At 41.5% G+C, this 26,383-nt stretch overlaps 3 protein-coding genes across 3 annotated transcripts; 1 reads left to right on the top strand and 2 right to left on the bottom strand.

Annotated features, from left to right (window-relative positions):
• Positions 1–436: 436 nt before the first annotated feature.
• On the bottom strand, positions 437–14,982 carry LOC117373433 (solute carrier family 2, facilitated glucose transporter member 1-like). The gene is made up of 10 exons (XM_033969459.2): positions 14,902–14,982; positions 12,063–12,155; positions 11,611–11,771; positions 11,213–11,453; positions 10,649–10,811; positions 9,588–9,775; positions 8,947–9,051; positions 3,936–4,037; positions 3,149–3,352; positions 437–784 (listed from the first exon to the last, which is right to left on the bottom strand). Exons 1-10 carry the CDS (start codon positions 14,917–14,919, stop codon positions 584–586), a joined length of 1,476 nt encoding a protein of 491 aa, XP_033825350.1. The 5' UTR covers positions 14,920–14,982; the 3' UTR covers positions 437–583.
• An 860-nt stretch (positions 14,983–15,842) lies between these two features.
• On the bottom strand, positions 15,843–22,151 carry LOC117373423 (60S ribosomal protein L22). The gene is made up of 4 exons (XM_033969445.2): positions 22,114–22,151; positions 21,607–21,717; positions 21,378–21,502; positions 15,843–16,015 (listed from the first exon to the last, which is right to left on the bottom strand). Exons 1-4 carry the CDS (start codon positions 22,123–22,125, stop codon positions 15,871–15,873), a joined length of 393 nt encoding a protein of 130 aa, XP_033825336.2. The 5' UTR covers positions 22,126–22,151; the 3' UTR covers positions 15,843–15,870.
• A 187-nt stretch (positions 22,152–22,338) lies between these two features.
• Positions 22,339–26,291, top strand: icmt (isoprenylcysteine carboxyl methyltransferase). Its single transcript, XM_033969470.2, has 5 exons — positions 22,339–22,598; positions 22,952–23,040; positions 24,571–24,740; positions 25,038–25,255; positions 25,456–26,291. The coding sequence occupies exons 1-5, from the start codon at positions 22,380–22,382 to the stop codon at positions 25,633–25,635; spliced, it is 876 nt and encodes a 291-aa protein (XP_033825361.1). The 5' UTR covers positions 22,339–22,379; the 3' UTR covers positions 25,636–26,291.
• The last annotated feature ends 92 nt before the right edge of the window (positions 26,292–26,383 follow it).

The following is a 26,383-nucleotide window of genomic DNA, read 5'->3' as shown; positions in this document are numbered from 1 at the left end:
ATGTGCAAATTATAACATAACAGACACAAGCACAATATGTCTTCTTTATTTTAAAACTACCACTACATGATATCACAAAATGGAACAGAGCATTTTGAGCTTTGGAGATGTAAACGATGTAGGATTTCTCAAACGTGTGAATGAAACAAAATACAACTTCAGGTATGTTTTTAATGATGTAACCACATTATAACATGGCAAGTTAATTTTGAGTATAATATAATATAAGACCTTTAAGCAACAAAATGTTTTTTTTTTTATATCATTTTTTGTTACCAGTTGTATGGTTGAACATAGATAAAGCAGTAACACAAAAAGTATTATAAATAAAATTGTAATAGCTGCTCCTATTAGTTTCCATGAGTAGAGTTTTACAGTCAGAACAAGGCTGCTGGAAGAAAACATTGCCATGGTAACCTATAGTACCGGTATCTACTTTTCTTTACACCTCATTTGGTACAGCATTTGGCGAATATACAGAAGACAATAGCTTTGAGTTGTGGGATTAATCTCTCATCTATGGTCTTAAAGTGGTACACTGCCTATAGCCACATGTCCAGGTGAGTCTGGTCTCACCGACAGCTCACAGGTCTGGATCCTCTCCGTGTAGTGTGTTGAACTCCTCTGCAGCACTGTACTTGTCTGCTCCTCCTGACCTCCTGAAGCCTGCTGAGATCTCCTCAAATGTGCGGCCCTTGGTCTCGGGGACTTTGAAGTAGGTGAAGACGAAGAAGCCCAGCAGCAGCACGGTAAAGATGATGAACACGTACGGCCCACACAGTTGCTGAAATGTCAGCATTGTTACAGAGGGACAGTGTGACAATGCAGTAATGATCAAAATCTAATTGTAATCTGCTATCTTGGTGAAATACAGCTAAAAACACAGACACATGCCCTCCCACTCTTTTTATTGGTCATTCTTCATGTTTTGAGTGAGTGACAGATGAACCAAACACAGTGAAGTGAACTTTCAGAAGCAGCTAATGGTAATAAAAGGATATGGTAGGAAGATTACAGTATTTGGATTTGATTATTTAGGTCAGCTCAATCAGGAGCTAAAAATGTGTAAAATAATGAACATTTTAGAAGCAAAATTAAGTCATTTCAATTTGATCTAGATTTGAAAAATGGTCAACCTAAATGTAAAGTGATATTTGAGTAGCTGTTTCAACTGTATATGACATCAAAGAAATGTGCATTTTTGCATACTCCTCTCCTTTAATTCAGTGTTTAAATGGGACATGTGATGTAAAATCTAACTTTTAACCATGTTGTAACAGTGTAATCATCGGCTTACTTAGAGTTGTATTTAGATTGATTCCTGCATATTTGTATAATCCACTTGAGGCTCGAGGGCTCAGAAAATTTCAGGTTTCACCTACCCCCTGCATACTGCTATGTCTGCATACTACTCTGTACTAACTTATGTTCTTATGTTGTGTTTTTATTAATTTTGTGCTTTACAATGACTAAAATGTAAATTAATGTTCTACATTGGTTATTGTTTAATACTAACTACCCTCAAGCATACAGTTGAAGCCAGAAGTTTACATACACTATATAAAAAGACACATACACTTTTTTTTCCTCACTGTCTGACATGAAATCAGATGAAACTTCTCCTATTTTAAGTCAAATTACAAAAAATATTTTTATTTGTTAAATGCTAATTTCTTCAAAGGCAGAAGTTTACATACATTTCATTGGTATTTTGTACCATTGCCTTTAAACTGTATGACTTGGGTCAAATGTTTTGGAGATTCTTCCACAAGCTTCTGACAATAGTTGTCAGAAATTTTGGCCCATTTGTCCTGACAGAACTGGTGTAACTGAGCCAAGTTTGTAGGCCGCCTTGCTTGCACAGGCCTTTTTAGGTCTGTCCATACATTTTCAATAGGACCGAGGTCAGGGTTTTGTGATGGTCATTCCAAAATGTTAACTTTGTTATCCTTAAGCCACTTTGTAACGAGTTTGACGGTATGCTTCAGTTCATTGTCCATTTGGAAGACCCATTAGCGCCCAAGCTTTAACCTCTTGGCTGATGTGTTGAGATGTTGTTTCAGTATTTCCAAAAATGTTCCTTCCTCAAGATGCCTTCTAGTTTGTGAAGTGCACCAGTCCCTCCTGCAACAAAACAAACCCACAACATGATGCTACTCCCCTCTGTATTTCACAGTTGGGATGGTGCTCTCAGGTTTGCAAGCCTTTTTTCTCCAAACATAATGATACTCATTATGGCCAAAAAGTTCAATTTTTGTTTTGTCAGACCACAGAACATGTCTCCAAAAATTAAGGTCTTTGTTTCTGTGTGCATTTGCAAACTGTAATCTGACTTTTTAATGTTTTTTTTTTTTTTGGAGGAATGTCTTCTTCCTGCAGAGTGTCCTTTCAGCCCATGTTGGTACAGTATCTGTTTCACTGTGGATAATGACACACTCTTACCAGCTTCAGCAGCATCTTCACAAGGTCTTTTGCTTTTGTTCTTGGGTTGATCTGCACATTTTACGCCAAAGCACGTTCAATTCTCGGACGCAGAACCCGTCTCCTTCCTGAGTGGTATGATGGCTGGACATTCCCATAGTGTTTATACTTACGTATAATAGTTTGAACAGATGAATGTGGCACCTTCAGGCATCTGGAAATTGCACCCAAGGATGAACCAGACTTGTCCACAATTTTCTTCCTGATATTGGCTGTTTTTTTTTTACTTTCTCATGATGGTACAGAAAGAAGCAATGTGTTTTAAGTGTGATTCAAATACATCTACAGGTGTGTCTCTAACTCAAATGTTGTCAATAAACCTATCAGAAGCTTCCAAAGACATGACATCATCATCTGAGTTTTCCCAGATTGTTTAAAGGCATAGTAATCTTACTGTATGTAAACTTCTCATTTTAAAGAAAGTAATGAAAAATCGTCAAACAAAAATCCTTCTCTCATTATTCTGGCATTTAGCAAATAGAAATAATTGTGATAATCCTAATTGACCTAAAACAGGAAAAGTTTAGTCTGATTTCATGTCAGACAGAGAGTGTATGTAACATTCTGCGTAAAACTGTTTGTCTTCTATACAGATTGTATTGTCACATTTGTGTCTATTATCCCCTTTGAGAAATGAATGTGTGTTTTATCAGTGAGAGAATCTTACCTCTACATATTGGAAGCACATGCCAACCAGGAAGTTGGCTGACCAGTTGGAAAAGCCAGCAACTGCTATGGCAGAAGGTCGGGGCCCCTGGCTAAAGAGCTCCGCTACAATGAACCAAGGGATGGGCCCAGGGCCGATCTCAAAGAAGGCTACGAAACTGAAGATGGCTGCGATGCTGATATAGGACATCCAACTGAGCTTCTCCTGAGGGAGCACAACAGAGATGTCACTGTAACCAAGGTTATATAGGGTTATACTGAGGAGAAACATCACCATTTAAAGGGGCACTATGGACATTTTCTGGTAGAGGATCCACCACCTGCTTGTCTCCATGAAGATGTTATGGAAGGTCTTATGGTATGACATTAAACTTATCACCATATAGACAAGCAGGTGATGCCATCAGGCCAATTTACTACTCAGTAGTAAATAGGGGCTCTCAAGAGATGCAAGATAGGTATGTTTAATGCAGGACATCCCAAGCACGACAAAGTCATCTCCCTTGAGTCAGACTCCCATTAGAAATGTTACATGGTGCATCTTTAACAATTCTCTATTACTGATCTCATTATAAAAAAAAAAAAATTCTGGTCTAATATCAACATTCTCCAAGTTTGTGACTGGCTTTAAGAAATAACACTTTTTTCATTGTTTTGATTAGTCAAACAATGATTTGTATTATACACTGAGATTTTTTAAATACATTTCTAACCAGATAAGGTTGGACAAATGCTGTCTGAAGGCTTTTAGATTGTTGTAGTTGTGTTTTTTTAAATATGCAACCTACCGTCAGCACCATGGCAACAGTGAGAAAAACTGCAGACACGGCCATCCCCATGAGGCCTATGAGGTGCAGAGGTCTCCTGCCCATCCGCTCCACCACAAACAGCTGCACAGAGAGGTTAGAAAGAGAGACCAGGTCCAGGCTGATCATGTCTCTGACATTGTCTGATATTTTCCTCATTTTTACATTGTGGTGAAGTTATAAATTTACTTCCTGTTTGGATGGGCAGCAGATATGACATATGTAGAGGATAAGCTTGTATTTTAACATAAAACACAAACCCCAGCATTTTAAATCTATCATCACCAAGAGAATACAGGCTTTCAGATATGCACTATGATATGGTTTATTAACAATTATTTGAATTGTTCAGAGGAAAATCGGTCGAAATCTACAAAAGCCCATGTAAGACACGCTTTGATAATGTTTTTTGTTGTTGTTTTTTTTTGTTTTTTTTCAGGCAAGGCAAGTGTATTTATATAGCACAATTTGTATACAAAGTAATTCAACAGAATAAGAAAAACATTAAAATCACAATACAACAAATCAAAACATAAATAATCCCAAATAATCATCATAAAATTAACATTAAAAGAGAAAAGTGCAAAATAAAACCCTTTCAGTCATATGCACAGCTAAACATAACCGTTTTGAGCCTGGATATAAACATTTTCAAAGTAGAGGCCTGTCTCACATCTTCAGGAAGACTGTTCCAGGTTTTAGCTGCAGAAAACTGAAATGTTGATTCTCATGTTTAGTTCTGACTCTGGGCACCAGCAGCAGGCCTGTCCCTGAAGTCCTCAGAGTGTGAGATGGTTCATATGGCACTAACATGTGGGAAATGTACTTTGGTGCTATGCCATGGAGAGACTTGTACACAAGCAGAGCTGCTTTAAAGTCTATTCTCTGAGCCACAGGGGCCAGTGCAGAGACCTAAGCAGAGGACACATGTGCTTTTACTTTCTGGTTCTAGTCAGGACCCAAGCAGCAGTATTTTGGATGTACTGCAGCTGTCTTATGGCTCGTTTGGAGAGGCCAGTGAGCAGGACGTTACAGTAGTCTAACTTATTAGAGGCAAATGCATGGATAAGGCTCTCCAAGTTTGGTTCAGACAGTATCCCTTTGATTATACCTTTTTAAATTTTTTAGGTGGTAAAAAGCTTTTGTGGCTATTAAGTTCAAGTCTGAATTCATTATTACCCCTAGATTTCTAGCCTGATTTGAAGGTTTTAGAGAGAGACAGGAGATGACTGCTGACACGTTCTCTTTGTTTCTGTGGGCCAAAGACAGCCTTGTGTGAGTTTAGCTGAATAAAGTTGTTTTGCATCCACACACTGATCTGTTGTGCAATGGCAGAGTGAATCCCCCGCTCCATATTCATCATCTGCAAAGTTGTGGCAGGACACATTAATGCTATGTATTAACTGGCCTAATTGGCTGCACGTAAAGACTGAACAACAGGGGTCCCAGGATTGACCCCTGGGGCACCCCAGAAATCAGGAACATTTTATCTGAGACACATTTTCCAGTTTCAACAAAGTACTCCCAGTCTTCTAGACAGGACTTGAACCAGTTTAGTGCAGTACCAGAGATGCCCACCCAGTCCTCTAGTCTCTGTAAGAGGATCCCATGATCAACAATTAATAAGTTAATAAGCTGGTGGTAAACAACTTTTTCAAGGACTTTGCCTAAAAACGGCAGATTTGAGATTGGTCAGTAATTAATGGCATCAAGACTGCTCTTCTTTAAGAGAGGCTCGATAGCTTTCAAAGCTCTTTGAAATGTTCCAGATTGAAGTGACATGTTAACTATGCAAACAAGTGGTGATAGCAAACTGTTGAGCACAGATTTTAGAAATCTAGTGGGTAACGCATTGAGGCAGCATGTAGATGAACTCAGACTGATGACCATCTCTTGGACAGTTTTGTCAGTTACAGGTGCAAAGTGAGTCCGCTTTAAGTGTCTAGGTGGCTGCAGGGATGTTATTTGCGTTCTGGAATTGATTACATTTTTAATGCCCTGAACCTTGTGAGATACTGCAAACTCATTACACTTGGATGTGAAAATTAGTTCTAATGGCAGAATACTGCAAACTCATTGCACTTGGATGTGGAAATTAGTTCTAATGGCAGCAGAGCTGGAGGGTTTGTTAATCTGTTTACTGTTGCAAATAGGACACAATAGTTGTTACTGCAACTTCCAATAATGTCCAAAAAATACCTCCCCCTTGTTCTACATAAACTGTGGTTGTACATGTGTATCTTTTCTCATCTCATAATGAACCTGGAGCTTTGACTTGTGCCATTCCACCACCAGAGAAATATCCACCACACTGATATTTGAAATATTTACTCCTTTTGTGATGAGCAGGTCCAGAGTGTGTCCTCTGTTGTGGGTGGGCTCACTGACATGCTGAGTCAGACCAAAGGTTTCAAGGACAGAACTGAGCTCTTTAGCGTTTCTGTCAAATACATTATCCTCATGTACATTAAAATGACCCGTAATGACTAAACCATCAAAGTCTGTGCACACAACTGAAAGCATTTGTATATGACTAAGTAGAGTATGGAGGGTGATTGTTTTAGCTCCATTTCAAAAGAAACATACTCAACACTCCAAACGACAACATGAAAATACCTCAAATGACAACCAGTGAGTTACTAAGTTATCTCTAAAAAGAAAACGCGCACACACACCTCCACCCTTTTTGTTTGCTTGTGTTTCAGATTCAAATTTGAAGTTGGGTGGAGTTGATTCCACTACAATTGCATTACCTGTGTTTTTGTTAAGCCATGTTTCAGTTAAAAACATAAAGTCAAGATTAAGATAAGAAATAACATCATTAATTAAAAATAATTTCTTACATAATCATCTGACATTGAGCATAGCAAGTTTCAGATTAGTTTCAGTAGGACTGGATGTTATCTTCTTACAGGGAATGTGAACTAAATTTCTCTGATTGGACAGTCTTATGTGGGGTAACTGCAGATGTAACTCCATCACAGTGCCTCAGCATGATATTACAGTGGGGCAAAAAAGTATTTAGTCAGCCACCAATTGTGCAAGTTATCCCACGTAAAAAAAATGAGAGAGGCCTGTAATTTTCATCATAGATACATTTCAACTGTGAGAGACAAAATGAGAAAAAGAATCTAGAAAATCTCATTGTCTGATTTTTAATGAATGTATTTGCAAATTATGATGGAAAATAAGTATTTGGTCAATAACAAAAGTTCATCTCAATACTTTGTTATAAAACCTTTGTTAGCAATGACAGAGGTCAAACATTTTCCATAAGTCTCCACAAGGTTTTCACACACTGTTGCTGGTAGTTTGGCCCATTCCTCCATGCGGATTTCCTCTAGAGCAGTGATGTTTTGGGGCTGTTGGTGGGCAACACAGACTCTTAACTCCCTCCAAAGATTTTCTATGGGGTTGAGATCTGGAGACTGGCTAGGCCACTCCAAGACCTTGACATACTTCTTACGAAGCCACTCCTTCATTGCCTGGGCGGTGTGTTTGGGATCATTGTCATGCTGAAAGACCAAGCTACGTTTAATCTTCAGTGCCCTTGCTGATAGAAGGCGGCTTTCACTCAAAATCTCACGAAACATGACCCTCATTCTTTCCTTTACATGGATCAGTTGTCCTGGTCTCTTTGCAGAAAGACAGTTCCAAAGCATGTTGTTTCCACCCCCATGCTTCACAGTAATTATGGTGTTCTTTGGATGCAACTCAGCATTCTTTCTCCTCCAAACACGACAAGTTGAGTTTTTACCAAAAAGTTCTATTTTGGTTTCATCTGACCACATGACATTCTCTCAATCCTCTTCTGGATCATCCAAATGCTCTCTAGCAAACTTCAGACGGGCCTGGACGTGTACTGGCTTAAGCAAGTGGACACGTCTGGCACTGCAGGATTTGAGTCCCTGGCGGCGTAGCGTGTTACTGATGGTAGCCTTTGTTACTTTAGTCCTAGCTTTCTGCAGGTCATTCACTAGGTCCCCCTGTGTATTTCTGGGATTTTTGCTCACCGTTCTTGTGATCATTTTGACCCAACGGGGTGAGATCTTGCGTGGAGCCCCAGATTGAGGGAGATTATCAGTGGTCTTGTATGTCTTCCATTTTCTAATAACTTGCTCCCACAATTGATTTCTTCACACCAAGTTGTGATTCAGATTCAGTCATCCCATCCTGGTGCAGGTATACAATTTTGTTTCTGGTGTCCTTTGACAGCTCTTTGGTCTTGGCCATAATGGAGTTTGGATTCTGACTGTTTGAGGTTGTGGATGGGTATCTTTTATACTGATAACGAGTTCCAACAGTTGCCACTAATACAGGTAACGAGTGGAGAACAGAGTAGCTGCTTAAAGAAGAAGTTACAGGTCTGTGAGAGCCATCTTGCTTATTTGTAGGTGACCAAATGCTTATTTTACTGAGGAATTTGCCAATTAATTCATTAAAAATCCTACAATGTGACTTCCTGGATTCTTTCCCCCCATTTTGTCTCACATAGTTGAAGTGTACCTATGATAAAAATTACAGGCCTCTCTCATCTTTTTAAGTGGGAAAACTTGCACAATTGGTGGCTGATTAAATACTTTTTTGCCCCACTGTATCTTTATCATGACTGTATGTCCTGGGACAACAGAGGCCCTGTGTGTCCTAACTTCTGGTGATAACAGCTCTGGGGGAAGAAAGGAAAGGGTGAGCAGGGGGTGAAGGACCAGGTGAGGGTCGAGGAGGTGGAACAGGGGGCATTTAGATGAAAGACGAGGGAGGATAGGTGGAGAGCCTTCGGTGGTGAAACAGGCATAGTTTTTTGTGGGGAAGTAGTTGATGTCAGAACTCTTGATTGTGCTATTTTTTGGTAACATTTCTAAAACTTCCAACAGATCTTTTGCACAAACTGCTCTTCGCACAGCAGAAACAAAGCATTTCAGAATATTAGAAAACTTCAAGCCTTCCTTTTTATCTAATGCAGTGGATCTATTCCTGTGCATGTGGTACTTACAGAGATGACGGTGAAAGCTGTGTTGACCACTCCTGCTCCAATGGTGGCATACACAGGCTGAGAGACCCCTGCCCTCTCGAAAATCCCAGTGGAGTAGTAGAACACCTGCCCACAAACAGCTAGGTTATGGTTCAAAACTTGACAACATGACCCTTCGGCCATGTTCTTCTCCTCTGAGGTGTAAAGCTTCTATCCTGAATAGCCTGGTTGGTTCTCTCTGTCAGTTAATAATTTTTATCTGCAGAGGTGGGTGGAGTAGCTAACTTATTTAAAGGTGCACCCTGTAATTTTTTTATGTTAGTGCTTTGAGTTTCCACATGCTAGTCTCCATGAACAGTGATACATGTAAAGCCATACTATGGAACATTCCAGGCAAAGGAATAACATTTCTATGGAGACAAGCAGGGTACAAAAAGTTACATAGTGCAAGAGTACTGTTATTTCAAAATAACATTAGTAAAGTATAAAAAGTACTCTTCAGTCATTACTACCCACCTTGATTTATCTGTCTCTGGCACATATGCATTCTTTAAAGTCACATCACGTACAGTAGGTAGTACATTGGATAGTATGTAGTATTGTTGTGTAGTACAGAGGGTAGTATGTTGTAGTATTATTATGTAGTAGTGGGTTGGACTGACCGCGTTGATGCCAGACAGCTGCTGGGACAACTGCAGCAAGACGGCCACTATCAGGGGCTGTCTGTACTGGGCCGAGCGCAGCAGCTCTGGGATGGACACGCTCCTCTCCCTCTGCATTCTCTGGCTCTCCTCCCTCATCTCCTGTAGGTCCTCACCCACCTCCTCTGTGCCACGCAGCTTCACCAGAACTGGGCACAAAAGTACACATGGACACCTCACAGTCTGAGCTTAATGTGACGGGTGTTTTAAGCACTGTCTAACCGTTCCCAGTCCTTTTGTCAGTTTAGTTCAGTTAATTTGCACATTTGTGGACTAAAAGAGAGGCCTGTGACATCACAGCTCCAGACCCTGCCCCTCCTCCCACTTACACTCCTCTTTAGTTCTCTAGACCCCATCGCTCATACCCTTTAGCCCGTAGTTCTTCATTTTATTTATTTATTTATATTTTTTCACAAAACTGACTAGAATTCTATGTTTATTTTATGTAAAATTTGCAGTGTATGTTCATTTTGTGTAAACTTTTAATCAAGTTAGAATGACACTATAAACCATGATAAAATGTAAGAACTTAAAGAGGGTGTAAAAGTTTTTTGGGTTACTGTATTCACTCTTACACCACATTCACACATTTTACAGTGTGTTTGTCATACTCCTGCACAATCAGTCCTACAGTACAGACTGAGCTAATTTATTGAACACTAGCAAGAGTGGCTCCTGTCCTCTGACTGAGATTCTCACATCATGACTTACATTTTCATGACCAAATGACCCTTGGCTGTTTCTTAAATGCAAGGCGTCTTGCTTGCCCTGATGGGATCTGGCTGTGGTAAGGCATTGAGATCATCACTGTTCTGTTACCCGTCTGTTTGGGCTGAGGCAGGACACTTTCCGTGGAGTGGAAGGAACTGACTTCAGAGGAAGTGACTTAAGAGTCAAGGCAAAGTACTTTGCATTTCAGGAACAGCCCTTGTTCCCTTCTCCCATGGGCTTCTTCTCTAACCCTAGTCCCGTGAGCTGTCGAGGGGTGCCGGTGTGGTGGTGTGGCAATGTGGTGTTGATACCTTCATGGGCCTCGCTTTCCTGGCCACAGTTGATAAACAGATATCGGGGGCTCTCGGGGCAGAAGGGCAGCAGGGCACACTGCAGCAGTGCAGGTAGCACCGTGAAGGACAGAAGCAGAGGCCAGAGCGAAGAGCCGCCCAGGAGCCACTCTATGCCCAAGATCTGCAAAACACACACTCAGTCAGAGATGCATGACCAAACAACAGCAAAATACTTTATTTACTTTCATTCACATTGTCTAGTAGATTCCTAGTCTAGTTAGTACGTGACCAGCAACTGCCGATTGATCAGATCCTTATCGGCTTAATGTAATCTAATTAATGAGGCTCTAATTGGATGACCTCGGTTCACAATTTTGGGGTTGCCAAAGGGCTAATCACTGCACTTGAGGAGGAGGCCTGAGCCATGAGCACACTACTACACACGAGGCACTTCTGTCCTTGACAATTCAGATTCAGAGGTTCAGCTTGTCTCTGAGTCCTTGTCACTATGCACAGTAGGTTTGTGAAAAAGGCTCACCCAGTGCTGTGTAAGTCTGAATGTCAGGAGTGTGAGGCCTGTACCTGGGCCAGCAGGATGCCCAGCACCACCCCCAGCTGGTGTAGCGTCCCCAGGGCTCCGCGTAGAGAGGTCGGGGAGATCTCTTCCACATACATGGGCACGAAGCCTGTACACAGTCCACAGAATACACCCACAATGAAGCGGCCCACTATGAGCATCTCGAAGGACCCGGCCAGCTGTGAGAAACCCATCAGCACTGCAGACAGCACTGCCAGGATGTTTGCCCCGAGCATGGAGTTTTTCCTGCACACAAACACGTACATCAGGGGACACGCATTTTAGGGGCCTTCACACTCACATGGGACTTGAGGAAGGGTCTGTGGAGATGGACCTGATGGGAGGGGCTTCTGGGGAGGTCCTACACACTCATATGGAGCCTAATTGAAGAGACAGAGCCTACCTGCCAAAGCGGTTGACGAAGAGCCCGACAGAGAAGGAGCCAATCATGCCTCCTACTGGGAAGATGGCCACAGAGAGGGACCAGAGGGCAGTAAGGGTGGGCTGAGATATAGGCTTAGTGAAGCGTCTGCTCCACGTCTCACTGTAGAAGTCCTCGATGATCTGAAATAGCACAGGGTAATTTTTAGTACTATGCCATCTTTTTCCTTTCATAGGATTAATGTGTTTGAGACATATTAGACCACCTCATGCATGTTTGATGATAAGCTCACTTTACCCATTTACTATGGCTAATAATTTAAGAAATAAATATCCTCCGATAGGCCTGCTAAAAACAGATCTAGTACTTGTCTCAGAGAGACATGGTTTGGTGCTTTGTGTAATCCTACATCTTTCCTTGTATTTCAAAGGGGAGTGGGTGTGAGTGTGTAAAAGTGTAACAATAGTACTGACTTTCTGAGGCGCATTGATGACTCCGGTGTTGTATCCAAACTGCAGTGAGCCCATGACAGCGGCACTCACAGACAACAGCAGAGCGGGGGTTACCTGTGGAGCACACTGTCACTGCTGAAGCCTGCACAGGTCAACTACAATACAACTGTCAGGTGTATAAAAACAAACATCCAGTCTGACAGTAACATTCTAGTCAACAACAAACTAATTAATGAGTTTCAAGCTATGGCAACCATTTTCGTCATCATAGCAATTAACCAATTAAATTCAAAATATTATCTTTTGAATTGGGAAAAGTCCTCACTGGGTCCAGACAAAGTCCTTCAAATCAGGAAGAAATTGACTGAAATACATGAATAGGGAGAGTATATCAATCTACTTTATGTTGATTTGACTTTGTTGAATTTGACCTTTATCTAATGTCAATGTTCAAGATTTAATTTTTTCCAATTTCGCTAATAAAAATCCTCATTTATATTTATGAATGTGGAGTAAATTGAATAGCCAAGCCAAGCCACTTTATTTATACAGCACAATTAATAATAATACAGTGCAAAGAGGTGAAAATAACAACCAGAATAATCATACAGCAAATTTGCTGTAAAAACTAGACTGCACTAGACTGAAATGGACAACACTATTATGTGTTTCTTTTTCTACATGTTTCTGGATGCTGGGCTCTATACTAATGGTAAATAAACTTCTCCTTCGTTCAAACTCCAGCGTCATGCCTCTTCTCTTCAACTCTCGGGCTACTACAGTTTATTCTACAATAGTATTAACATTATTGAGGTAAATATTCGTTCCATAATTCAGGTCCTCATGGACACAGCTGGAGTTCCCTACATTAATGGGAAGTCAAAACTGCCATTATTAATTAATATTTGTCTTTGATAAGTAAACATTACATAATTTATATTATTCTCTGTTAGAATATTGCTCTCCCTGTGGTCATAAGCCACCACAACAGAATCCATGGTTCCTCTAGTTTTATTTCTAGTCTTCGCCTATCTCATGTAGGACATGTAAAAGTTGGAAGGTGGATGTTTGGGGTATAAGGGAAGGACCACTGAGAGGTGAACACAACAAGAAGGTTTCCAGGCTGAGTGTGACATTTCTATGTGCAGAGATCAGGAGGGTCCACAGACACTGCACCAACAACAAACGTTTTTCAAGTGTTTTTTGAACAATAAAATCACATGTAATACTAGATAAATAATACCACATTGTTGAACATTCAAGGCAAAACAATATCTTCATGAAGGTGGTGACCTAATTTAAGTATACCTAACCGACCTGTATTAATGTGTAATACCTTCACAGTTTAGGTTGCACTCTTCAGAAGAGTCACATGATGTTATGAGGTCATTTGGACCAGACTTTGTCTTTCAAAAAACACATAAACAAACAACGCAACTCAGTCCGATACAATATCTTCCCTAAGACACATGAGGAACAGCTTGACAGTCGAAGCTGCTTTCACATATTTCAATGCTATGATTATCCCACACATGACTTACTGTGGGTCCTGCTGGTCTCAGGCCAATGAGAGCGCACTCAAACCTCTCACATCCATCTATAAAGGCACTCGATACCCCTTCACTATCACCACTGTAATATCCTAAGTAAATACAAAATGTTCAGTTTTTGACAATTCAGTTTTTCAAAATGATTAATAATGCAGCTCCACCTACATTGAAAAAACAAACTACCCGATCCACTTGGTCTCTGTGAACTGTAATTGCATAGTTCCAAAAAGATTCTCAGCCTTTGCTCATACATTCTGTTAATTTCAAACCATCAGTGGAATCAGCTCCAGACTCTGAAAATGTCTGTAGATTTGAATAATTTTACTGGAAATTTGAAAAAGCACATTTTAGATAATCAAAGGTGTCGATATCAGTCTAGTTCATCTGTACAGTTCTGTTAAACTGTAAAAACATGCACATAATGATTTTTTTATACTGGATGGACTGTAGGACACCACATATTGGACATGGGGCCATTTTATTGTATTTAACTGCTAATGTTAATGATGAGCTGATTTTATTATGTAATAGTAATGAAATGTGTATTTTTTTATAGATATGTGCTGTGGTCTGACAAGTCCACATTTCAAATTGTTTCTGGAAATCATGGACGTCTTCCTGCGGACCAAAGAGGAAAAGGACCATCTGGATTCAAAAGCCAGCGTCTGTGATGGTATGGGGGTGTGTTAGTGCCCATGGCGTGGGGTTGTATGCATAGTCAGGAGATGCTATATATATATATATATATATATATATATATATATATATATATATATATATATATATATATATATATATATACACATACACATACACACACACATTATATATAGATATAGGCAGATGTCAGAGCATGTTTTCAGATCTCTATGACCTCCCTGATCCTTGTGCCTATGATCTTAGCATCAGTCCATATGGCACTTGGTGCAGTGGGCAGAAATTGGACATGAGCTGTTGTTGTTCCACTTATGGCAGATTCTGAGGAAGCCAGCAGAGGGCAGCTGAAACAAGTCTGACACAAAAGCACAGGTCTAACTCTAAATGACTAAAATGTGAAGCCCTAATGAAGCTAATTGGACAATAAAGGAAAGATATACTTTTAATGACACACTGTGAAACATTTGTCTCCATCGAGACAAGCAAATGGCAGACCCCTGACCAGAAGTTACTCAGTGGTGAACCTTTAAAATGCCTTTACATACAAAGACTACTTTTAGCAATCGAGTTTAAGAGCTCTAGTTTGGACTTTCAGTGAACCAGGGTTATGTAGTATGTCTGTAGTGTCTGGACAGCATGAGTAAAGGGAGTACCTGCTCAAGGCCCTCCATGGCTCCGGTTTGGTGTCTGCAGTGGTCCCTTTGAAGGTCCCCCTGAATCAGGCTTCATTCAGCGCACAGGCAGGAGCTCTGTGTAAACATCTCCATTCACCTGCCGCTTAATCCTCTTAGCAACGTCAGCATGGCTAAGTGGATCTGCTCAGGACCATTTGAGGCCGAGGAGGGGCACCTAGGGAGAGCATCCAGAGAGACGACCCACAAAGTGGACATGGAAGAGGAGCACCCACGAAGTGCACCCAGAGGAGGAGCAGCCACAGAGAACAGCCAGAGCACCAACAGAGGGTACCCATGGAGAGCACCTACAGAAAACCCGTTATGGGTTTTAGCTCTTCAGTTGTTGGATTAGAGCAGGTCTCTGCCCTTTCAAACATTTTTCATGCCTAAATAAAAATGCTTAAGTGTGTATGGAGTCATTTCCAGTCAGCAATTGTACATATTTAAAAAAAAAAAAAAAAAAATCACACCATCAAAATGTATTTGCAATAGTAAATGTGGAATATCATTTCAAGTCAAAAAATTGATAACTTTTCAACACATAAAAATTAAAGACTCATGGTGTTTCACATCTAAAAAGTGGATTAAACATGCTAAAAAATGAAATACAAGCATAATTATATTTTCTTGTACATCTTTGAAGGTTAATAAATGTTGTGTATGCACGCATTTAATTTTTCATTAAAAAGCCTTTTTTGTTGTGTGAAGGTAATGACATTTTTCTCAGAATGACAAAAATACTGTATTTTTGAAAAAAAATAAATAAATTTATAGCCATCAGAAACCCAACATACTTGAATATTTTATACATTATAAATGGAACATGCATAATAATCTTGGTATGGTTCATTGCTAGCTTGCATACACAGTCGCATCTGTACATTGGGAGTGCTTTGAGAGAACACAAAAGACAGCATCTAGTGTAAACAGAATTTTATTAAGAAATATTTAATCCTCATCCTCCTCCTCCTCCTCATCCTGGTTGATCTGGAAGTAGCGTAGCTCGTAGCTTTCCTTTGTGTTGGCCACGACTCTGAGCCAATCCCGAAGGTTGTTTTTCTTCAGATACTTCTTGGTCAGGTACTTCAAGTATCTGTGGACAAGGCATGCAGTTTAGAGAAGCTGAGAGCACACTGTACAAGTACTACACTTAGACTAACACATCATGAGGCAATGGTTTTGGTCAATAAGCAAGCATAACTAACATTTTCACATTTAGATGTTTGGACCTGCTTTAGACCCTTGTAACGCAAATGTAGAATGGACTTTTTTTTCTTTACAGTGGGTGTGTGCATCCAGGCCAGTGGCAGCTCCTCTTTAACGCAATCTGTCTGGAACAGGGGTCGACAACCCGCAGCTCCGGAGCTGCATATGGCTCTTTCACCCTTATACTGCAACTCCGTGTGGCTTGTGAAAATAAATTATAAGTATTTAATTGAAGTCTTATTTGTGTTAGTTCTTTTAATTGTAGTTCTAAACTGGAAGATTGTGATCTTGAAATTTTAAAATAAAATTATATTTCATTTTTCATTACTCAAAATAAGCATCACTCGCAGAAGCTTGTATACCTGTCAAAATTCTGTGCATTTATTGCAAGACATTTCCAAAATAAACACAGCCTTAGCTGAAAAATATCTAGAAGGAGAAGAGAGAAAAAAAGCTGTTTTGGAACTGATGCTGATGTTTGAGTCATCAAAAAGGAAAAATCGACTCAAGAAGTGGATGAAGTCTGCAAATTCAACTATATAGGCACATTTTTTGGACACTCTGGAAATTATCAGGCATGGGAAGCCGTTCACAAATCGAGAATATATGAAAGTCATTCATTAAGATTTCAGAACCTATTCATGGATTTTAAAAACAGGAGTAAAATAGTGCAGAAAATCAGATATGTCTATGAGCAACTATGAACTGAACTATGTTAAAAACAAACGTCACTCACATCCAAGAGACATGCTAACAGTCCTGCGTAAAGATGAAAGTGAGCCCCCGATCTGTAGACACTGTTCAGAGGTTTTGGAACAGAAGTCCCATTAACCAGGTAAAATAAATATTTATGCTGACATTTTGCAAATACCATAGTTGTTTATACAAAGCATAAAGGTAAAAAAACAATATATACAGTGTTATCTTCATTTTAGATATAAAAAAGTATTTGTGGCTCCCAGTGTTTTCTTTCCGTGGAAACCGGGTCCAGATGGCTCTTTGGGTATTAAAGGTTGCCGACCCCTGGTCTACAAAATCCATGGATTGATTGGCTGCTCTTGTGGCTCCAGTTTTAAACATATCATGGGATTTTAACGGATAAGTGCAGCAGATAAAGTTCAACGGGCACAAGTAAGGTTGTTTTTCCTGTTTTCATGGAGACTGTGCAAGTGGCTAGTTAAGGAACTAGATGTAGAGGACTCACTAAACATTTTGTCAGGGTGTGGCATTTAACTTTCTATTGCAGCCATGGCAACCGTCTTTTAAACACCGTTTCCTATTCATCTGTGCTGCGGTCGCTGATCCACTCGGACATGGTTTCCGAGTGGACCATCTTGTCGATGTGGCTGCTCGTAGCTTTGGTCGTAAGGTCTGCGGTGCTTGTAGCGGCGGCAACCCCCGAACCCTGTGATGGACACCGGACGTAAGGAATGTCAGGCTGAAGGAGGAGTCCTATCGAGCCTTGTTGGTTCGTGGGACTCCTGAGACAGCTGACGAGTACCGGCAGGTTAAGCGTGCCGCAGCTCGCACAGTCGCCGAGGAAAAAACTCAGGGTTGGGAGGACTTTGGGGAGGCCATGTTGGAGGACTATCAGACAGCCTCAAAGAGATTCTGGCAAACCGTCCGATGCCTCAGGAGGGGGAAGCAGTGCTTCACCAACACTGTTTACAGTGCGGGCAGAGAGCTGCTGACCTTGACTTACTGGCTTACTGGGGATGCTGTCGGACGGTGGAAGGAATACTTTGAGGATCTCCTCAATCCCGCAGTCACGTCTTCCGAGGAGGAAGCAGAGACAGAGACAATCACCCTGGCTGAAGTCACTGAGGTGGTTGGCAAGCTCCTCGGTGGCAAGGCTCCGGGGATGGACGAGATCCGCCCTCAGTATCTCACGTCTCTGGATGTTGTGGGGCTGTCTTGGCTGATATGGCAGTCGGGGACAGTACCGCTGGATTTGCAGACTGGGGTGGTGGTCCCTCTGTATAAGAAGGGGGACCGGAGGGTGTGATTCAGCCACAGGGGAATCACACTCAATGTTCCCAGTAAGGTTTATTCCAGGGTACTGGAGAGGAGAATTCGACCGATAGTCAAACCTCGGGTTCAAGAGGAGCAGTGCGGTTTTGCAGCTGAGTGTGAAACAGCTGGGATGAGAATCAGCTCCTCCAAATCCGAGGCCATAGTTCTTGATTGGAAAAAGGTGGCTTGCCCTCTTCGGGTGGGTGGGGAGCCTCTGCCTCAAGTGGAGGAATTCAAGTATCTCGGGGTCTTGTTCACGAGTGAGGGAAGGATGGAGCGCAAGATTGACAGGCGGATTAGTGCAGTGTCTGCAGTGATGCAGTCGCTGTATTGGTCCATTGTGGTAAAGAAGGAGCCGAGTCCAAAGGCAAAGCTCTCGATTTACCGGTCAATCTACGTTCCTACCCTCAACTATGGTCATGAGCTCTGGGTAATGACCAAAAGGACAAGATCGCAGATACAAGTGGCCAAAATGGTTCCTTGGCAGGGTGGCTGGGTGCACCCTTAGAGATAGGGTGAGGAGCTCAGTCACGTGGAAGGAGCTCAGAGTAGAGCTGCTGCTCCACCATGTCGAGAGGAGCCAGCTGAGGTGGCTTGGGCATCTGTTCAGGATGCTTCCTGGACGCCTCCTGGTGGAGGTGTCCCGGGCATGTCCCACCAGGAGGAGGCCCCGGGGAAGACCCAGGACACGCTGAAGAGACTATGTCTCTTGGCTGGCCTGGGAACACCTTGGGGTCCCACCGGAGGAGCTGGAGGACGTGTCTGGGGTGAGGGAAGTCTGGGAGTCCCTGCTCAGACTGCTGCCCCCGCGACCCCAGATAAGCAGAAGAAAATGGATGGATGGAAGGATTACGGTTAGGTTTAGGAACAGGTAAATTTGGATATTGGCAAAACAGTTATAATTTTATAGACAAAATAAAATCATAAATAAAGCTATCATATTAGTTAGCTGTATTTAAAAGATGACAAAAATACTGTCAATGTTGCAAAACCTTGATATTTACTGTAATTACATCTGCTCATTATGAACTTAACTCAAAAAAATACAGTAAGCAGCGGTTAGTTAACTTTGACTGACATGGAACGCTAAGCCACACCCCTGGATGAAATGCCATTTTTTTAATGAAGCTATAGACAAGATAGATAAATGTGACAGAAGGCCTTCCAGAGGAAATACTCAAACCGAAACAACAGAGCAGAGTGAGTGAGGCTTAGAAGAGCCTTTCCTGATGTATTCACCCGGCTCCCCCTAGACACTGTGGGACAGAGAGAGACTCATGATGCTGTGAGTGGTGCCCTGACTTACTGCCTTTCTGTCCTCTTTCAATTTGACATTTGGTCAGACTCCACTTTCAAGAATGTCTTTGCAGCATCCAGAATCATGGTGATCTCGTCAGAATATTCTGTTTGCGTCATTATTTCTTTAGACATGAAGAGATTCCTGGCTTTCATTGCTGTGATATTTACACTTGTGTCTCATGTGATTTGTTTTCCTTCTTCTCAGCTCTCTCAATGCGTTGTGCTGACACTGTGTTAATGAGACAAGTAATGTAGGGCAGGTGACAGAGCGAAGTGAAAGACTCATTTGGATTCATTCAACATATACTTCAGCCAATAGTGACAAAATGGTGACTACATTTTGTTCTAGGTATGAGTAAAAACAAAGTTATAAAAACATGCTGTCCAGCTATGTACTGGTATTTGTGGAAAACCAATTTAATGTCTGAGAGGGATAAGGCTAGATTTTAAAAAATCAATGCGTAAAGTAGGGGCTCTCTCATTGTGAATGCGTCCACAGGCCCATAACAAAGGCCCGAGTTGTAAAAGGTCTCCGCAAAAAGCACATAAAACTATAAACTGCGATTGTGTGCAGACATCCCACATTTAGAACAGAGAAGCAAAGCAAAGCTAGAAGTGCAGAATTTGGGTGAAGATCACGTTGCGGTGACTCCTGTCTCTGACTGTGGCTTGGAGCATGGCTGATGCTCCAGTGAGCACCAAGCTTTTCCAAGGAAGACACCAGTCACTCCACGGGGACAATATACTGCGATTTGCAATCACCGCGTGCAGATCCATTGCAGACTTTTATGGTAAGGTTTGACTCATCCAAGCTACATCCTTTAGCAGTGTGTGGTCACTTTCACTTGACAATTGTACTCCAAATGTTTAAAATAAACATCTTCATTGTGACGACTTCAGTCCCATAATATTACAAAGGAGTCTGTTGTTTAAATAGGGGGTATTTTAATTCTATGGAGTACCAACTGCTAACATATAACATATTTAGCACACAATGTTAACTTTTATTGTTTTGAAAATACTACATTTGCTAAAAACAGCTTATTAACATGTTTTATAAGTTTTGTTTCATTTCCTCTCCCTTTGCGCTCTGTGTTCATTTATTCAGTCATTTCACCTTCACCATCACAACACTATCGGCATGCATCCCACTAATGAAACTACTGCACATCGCATCATGTTTATCAAGTTGCTGTGTACAGTTTTGTATCATTTATGGTGAATTGTCATGTGGAAGCATGGATGATTGTAAGGAAGGTTCGAATAGGGCCCGGGAGAGATTGCCAAAATACTCGATGGGGATGATGTGGGAACATAACATTGCAGAAAGATTTAGCAAAATATCCATTCCCCCTTTAATGAGTTCTGTATGTTTTGTTGTAACACATATCATGATATAAAACCTCTTCACAGCACCTCTATGTCCCTCTACCACTCCATCTTTTGCCTCATATAAGCTTCATATCTTGATCTAAGATATATACATCAATCAGTTTTATGTGAAATGCATCCTTACAAAAATTTCAAAATGAAATGTCAGGCCTGTTTTGGTGATGCCCGTTCCTGATTAAAAAATCCAACATAAAGAAGGAGCAGCCTGTGACACGGGCACACACCAGGCTGCAGCTCTGTGCTCTGGGTGAGAGGAAGAACTAAGACAGCTGGGGAAACAATATGGACTGAACCACAGCACAGCTCTATTGTCAAAGGATTACATTATATGGATATTTACAGTATGGCCAAATTTAAATCTTGCGCAGAATTATATTGCTTTATTGCCTTAGTCTGTACGTTTTTTTCATTATTTTGAAATCAAAATTACATTTATAACAAAGACAGTGACATGAGCAATAAAATAAAATGTCCAGATCTGTCCTGCATATCAGATTCAGAGTACGTGTAGGCTGACAGAGTACTGAGCAGATCCTGAGGCTTACCTCTTGGAGAAGGGCACCTCAGAAGACACTGTGATTTTACTTTTGCTTCGCTCGATGGACACCACTCCTCCACCCAGGTTCCCCGCCTTCCCATTCACTTTGATGCGCTCTTGAAGGAACTGCTCCTAGAACAGACAAGCGTTTGACAGGGTAAGAACATGGTACTGTTATAACAAACCTCAGTTAATGTTTATGAGAATGAAGTGCTCAGAGATGTCAGGACGCTTACAAAGTTGGCGGCGTCCATAATGCCATCCTCCACAGGATGAGTGCAGTCCAGAGTGAACTTTAGAAGCTGCTTCTTCTTCTTACCGCCTTTACCCACGTTCGGTTTCCTCTGCTGCAGAAACGCAAGTCAGCCACGAGAACTACCACGAGATCAACTACTACAGTGTGTCGGTGTGTATGAGTGCAGAGGATCTCTGTGTGTGCAGAGGATCTAATGTCTGAGCGTGTGGGTGCAGAGGATCTGCTGTGTGGGTGCACTGCAGCTGACGTGGGGCAAACTCGATTGTTTTTATCTACTGTTCTTAAGCTACTGCTAAGCAGTTAGCCATAAGCTACAAATCCAACCCTTATTGTGAAGCTATATTTTGTGACAAAGAGCTAACTCGGCACAATGCACATTCGCGTAGAGCCCCATGTCTACCCCCTTTAATAGTGATGAGTTGTTCGTAAAGTTAGGGCTAAGGAAAGTAAGTAATTTGGTGAACACGCGCTCGTGCTTCGTACTTACAACAGGCGCCATGGCGGAGAGTCGGGCAGAGAGGCAGAGCGTATCGCGCATGCGCAACTCATTGTCGGGCTGTGATAAATAAAAGTGTGTTTTTAACACAAAGTAATTAAGTAATTCCAATATCTCTGCTTTAATAAGATTCTTAAAAATATACTCCCACTATTTAATCTAAACTGTTATTGTTTTGCTTCGGAGTGACAGCTCTCGCGAGGTTTGCGTCCCCTGGCCATAGTACCGCGAGAGTCCCGTTGGACAGGAGGTTCATCATGGCAGGCAGCAAGTTGGTACTGGAAGGAAGAGTTAGTGTGAAAGCCTTTGTTTTAGGACTCAGCGTAGTCACAATCCCGCTTATCCGAACCTTTTTTGGACATATAGATTGGGTCTTTGACTATCTCACGGAAACTCCTGGGAAAATTGCCATTTGTCTGCATGTAGCGCTGATCAATGGCCTCCTGCTCGTCACGTACAGGGGACCTCTGTATAAGGTAAGCTCACTGTCAACACCTCTGTACGGCCGAACTCTGGCGTTTATGCGGGGCTCACTGAATACAAACTGTCTTACACTGTTCGTGTGCAGTGTAACTGTGTTCAGTATTGATCGGTCAGAAACAGGAGCTGATGGAGAGCTGTTTATCTGCTGTAATCTTTAAATCCCTTTGAGGTGAGGCCATCCCAATATAGAACCTAAACTGGAGCTGCACTTTCTTCTGCTGTGCTTGAGTGGTTTTAATGTCTTGTTAACTTCACGTGTAATACTTCTTTTTTAAATGTATATTATTATTTATTTGCATTGCGTCAAATTGATGTTATACGTGTATAAAATGTGAGTTTTCCCCAGGTTGCTCTGAGGGCCTCCTTCTTGGGACTGGTGTTTGGTTCTGGTCTGATTATAAGTCTCTCTGAAACCAGCTGGACCCACTTTGGCTGGTAAGAATCATATTGCTGGGATTCAGATAGACGACAGTCTATTGGCCAAGATATTATGGGAGCATCTAAAATGAATATTGTTTAATTTAAGTTTTTGTAGTACAAGACGTTAATGGGTCTGTTCACTAACACATATCATCTAGTTAAACATTTGTGAATTTGCCTTTTAGATAGTCCATGGTAAGTAAAATGTACAACGTAATCAGGTGGAAAAACGTGATCTTTCCCCCATCTGGGAGTATGACATTGAAGTCAATAAACATACCATAGAATTGAGCTAGAAGAGAAACAGGAAATTCCACTATAGAATTCTGACCCAACTGTCAGATTCCAAATATATTGGCCTGGTTTATGATTAATATCTCTAATTAGTGAGCCTATCCACAAGAAACAAAAACTGACACAAAAATTTACATTTCCTGCTTAAATGACACAATAGCTTCAGAAAGTGGTGCCATTATTGAACCTCAAAGATGTGATTGACAGTTGAAATTACTTTAAGCTGTAAGATTAATACTAGAATCTGTTTTATTGCCATTGTCAATGAACAAAATTCACAAACTAGGAACTGCTCTGGCGCTATGGTGCAACATCAAACAAATAATAACAATAGTATAAACTATGATAAAATTAAAAAAAGGGCATGCCTTAAAATAAGGTATAAAAATTATTTCAAATACAAAGTATAAAGTATGGGCAGAACAACAGTGCAAAAGCTATCAAGTAGGTCAGAAGGGTCAGCTGTGTTCCAACCTGCTTGCCCCCAAGTCCTGGAGAGATGGGAGGCTGCAGCCAATCACCTTCTCAGCAGAGCGCACAATATGATAAGCTTGTGTAGCCAAGCTCAAATAAATACTAAGGTTCAGCATTTGTTGATCATAAGTTTGAATATTTCTTTGAAAAACAGTGAATCTACCATAGAGTTATATAGACCCATGCCCTCCATCTGAAACTGACATCATCAAACTATAAAATGTGAAAATAGTCTATGATGTACCCTGCCCAGCCAAAAAAAAAGTCCTGGATTTAACTAAGCAAATGGGTACGAGCCTCCTCCAGTTGGTCAGGCCTAGGTTCAGCAACAGTATGTGCTAAAAAAAAAAGAGGTCAGCTGACTATCTGAATATACTGAATGACCAGGTATGCACGGGCATATTCCAGGATGACAATGCCAGGATTCATTGCGCTCAATTTGTGAAAAAGTGGTTCGGGGAGTATGAGACTCCAGGAGTCCAGACTTAAACCCCATTGAGAATCTTTGGGATGTGCTGGAGAAAGCTTTGTGCAGTGGTCAGACTCTACCATCATCAATGCAAGATCTTGGTGAAAAATGTATGCAACACTGGATAGAAAAAAATCTTGTGACATTGCAAAAGCTTATTGAACAATGCCACAGTGAATGCGTGCCGTAATCAAAGCTAAAGGCGGTCCAAAGAAACATTAGTGTGTGACCTTTTTTTTTGGCCAGGCAGTGTATTTGACATGTGTGTGAAAAAAAATCAGATCTATCGGCACTGTTGTTTCCCACAGGTACATGTGCTCTCTGTCCTTCTTCCACTACTCGGAGTATCTGGTGACAGCCCTGATTAACCCTCGCAGCCTGTCTCTGGACTCATTTCTGCTTAACCACAGCCTGGAGTACAGCTTGGCTGCTCTCTCCTCATGGCTCGAGTTCACTGTGGAGAAGCTCACTGTCCCAGGTACAGAGTGCTCTCTACATCATAACATCATAACATCATGTGAACCCATCATTTTTTCAGTGGGATGGAAACTCCAAAACTGTCAAAATGTTGGTTTGACTGGGTTTATTTTCAATTTCACTAATTGCTTGATATGGCATGTTTGTGCAGCCAATTGCTGACAAAGAAAATGTGCATGTACTTCTTGAATATTTATTTCAGACACGATCCTGTGCTTAATTCTGTGAGATGATCTATTGTAGCTTAGTTAAATTTCACCCATATTGAAGTGCTTGTACTTGCACTGATTGTCTTCAGAGCTGAAGCAGCTGACCTGGATCAGTGTGGTGGGGCTGTTCATGGTGCTGTGTGGTGAAGCGCTGAGGAAAGCTGCTATGTTGACTGCTGGCTCCAACTTCAACCACATTGTCCAGAATGAGAAAGCCCAAAGCCATGTCCTGGTCACCAGTGGGGTCTACGCCTTCTTCAGACACCCCTCCTATGTAGGCTGGTTCTACTGGAGTATAGGCACGCAGGTCAGTTTGCAGTGTTCTTCATCAGCATGTTGATAGAAGCCCCAAGGAACCCTTATGTCAAAGTTTCTTGATGAAAATGAGTTATGAGATGTGAAATGACCTACTGTCCATGTTTTGGTTGCTAGCTGCCGTTCTTCCTCTTTGCCATGAATTTCAATATGGAGCATGTCTAAATAACTGCTTCGTTTGTGTTGCTGCAGGTGATTCTCTGTAACCCAGTGTGTATCGTGGGCTACACAATAGCTAGCTGGCGCTTCTTTCGGGAGCGCATTGAGGAGGAGGAGCTGTCCCTGATTCACTTCTTTGCTGAGGATTATGTGGAGTACAAGAAGAAGGTGCCCACAGGACTGCCCTTCATCTCAGGCATCCGTGTGAACTAATGCCTCCTGGCTCTACACGGACACATCACTTGTGCACTTTGCATGTCTGAGCTCATGTTCCACAGACTATAGTGGTGCACTGCAGAGCACACTGAGCATCTCTACAGCTGCCTGTAGCAAAGGACCGGAGTAGCTGGGAGACCACAGCTTTGACAAAGGACTTCTATAGTTTTGTCTTTGTCTTTGTCCTTTAGAGAAAGTCAGTTATACAAGTGCACACTTCAGACTTGTAGCTCTAGCCTCTGTGGCTCTCAGGTCATGTCCACTTCACTTCACTGGAGTCTGTCTGCTGTGTGTGCATGTGTGTGCATGTGTGTGTGTGTGTGTGTGTGAGGAGGTGAGGATTGGGACATTGTGTGAGGGTGTACCAAACCACAGCCAGATTCCAAAGACAGTCTCCAGTTTGACTATGTGTTGATCCAGAGTCCAGATGGATGCACTCAGTTTGCGTCATTCCAGTTTTAAGGGGACCCTTTGCTGTTGTATGGTGAGCTCATTCAAAATGGTGACCATTTTTTCCTGTTGTATGAAAGATAAAGTGCTGTATTTATATAAGCAAGATATCTGAGGGTCGCTGGCTTGCTTACAATCTAGGTTTACATACATTTTTAATGTTCCTTATTATAAGATATGAATAAAAAAACAAACAACTTTTCATACGTTCCAAATTGTCTACCTCTAGAATTTAACACAAGCATGAAAAATGATGAGATGCACTGATCCAGCTTTGCAAGTATTAAGGTTAACA

Source organism: Periophthalmus magnuspinnatus, chromosome 7, assembly GCF_009829125.3.
Source record: "Periophthalmus magnuspinnatus isolate fPerMag1 chromosome 7, fPerMag1.2.pri, whole genome shotgun sequence".
NCBI lineage: Eukaryota > Metazoa > Chordata > Actinopteri > Gobiiformes > Gobiidae > Periophthalmus > Periophthalmus magnuspinnatus.
Note: the sequence above shows the minus strand (reverse complement) of the source record. Positions and strands in the feature narration are given on the sequence as shown.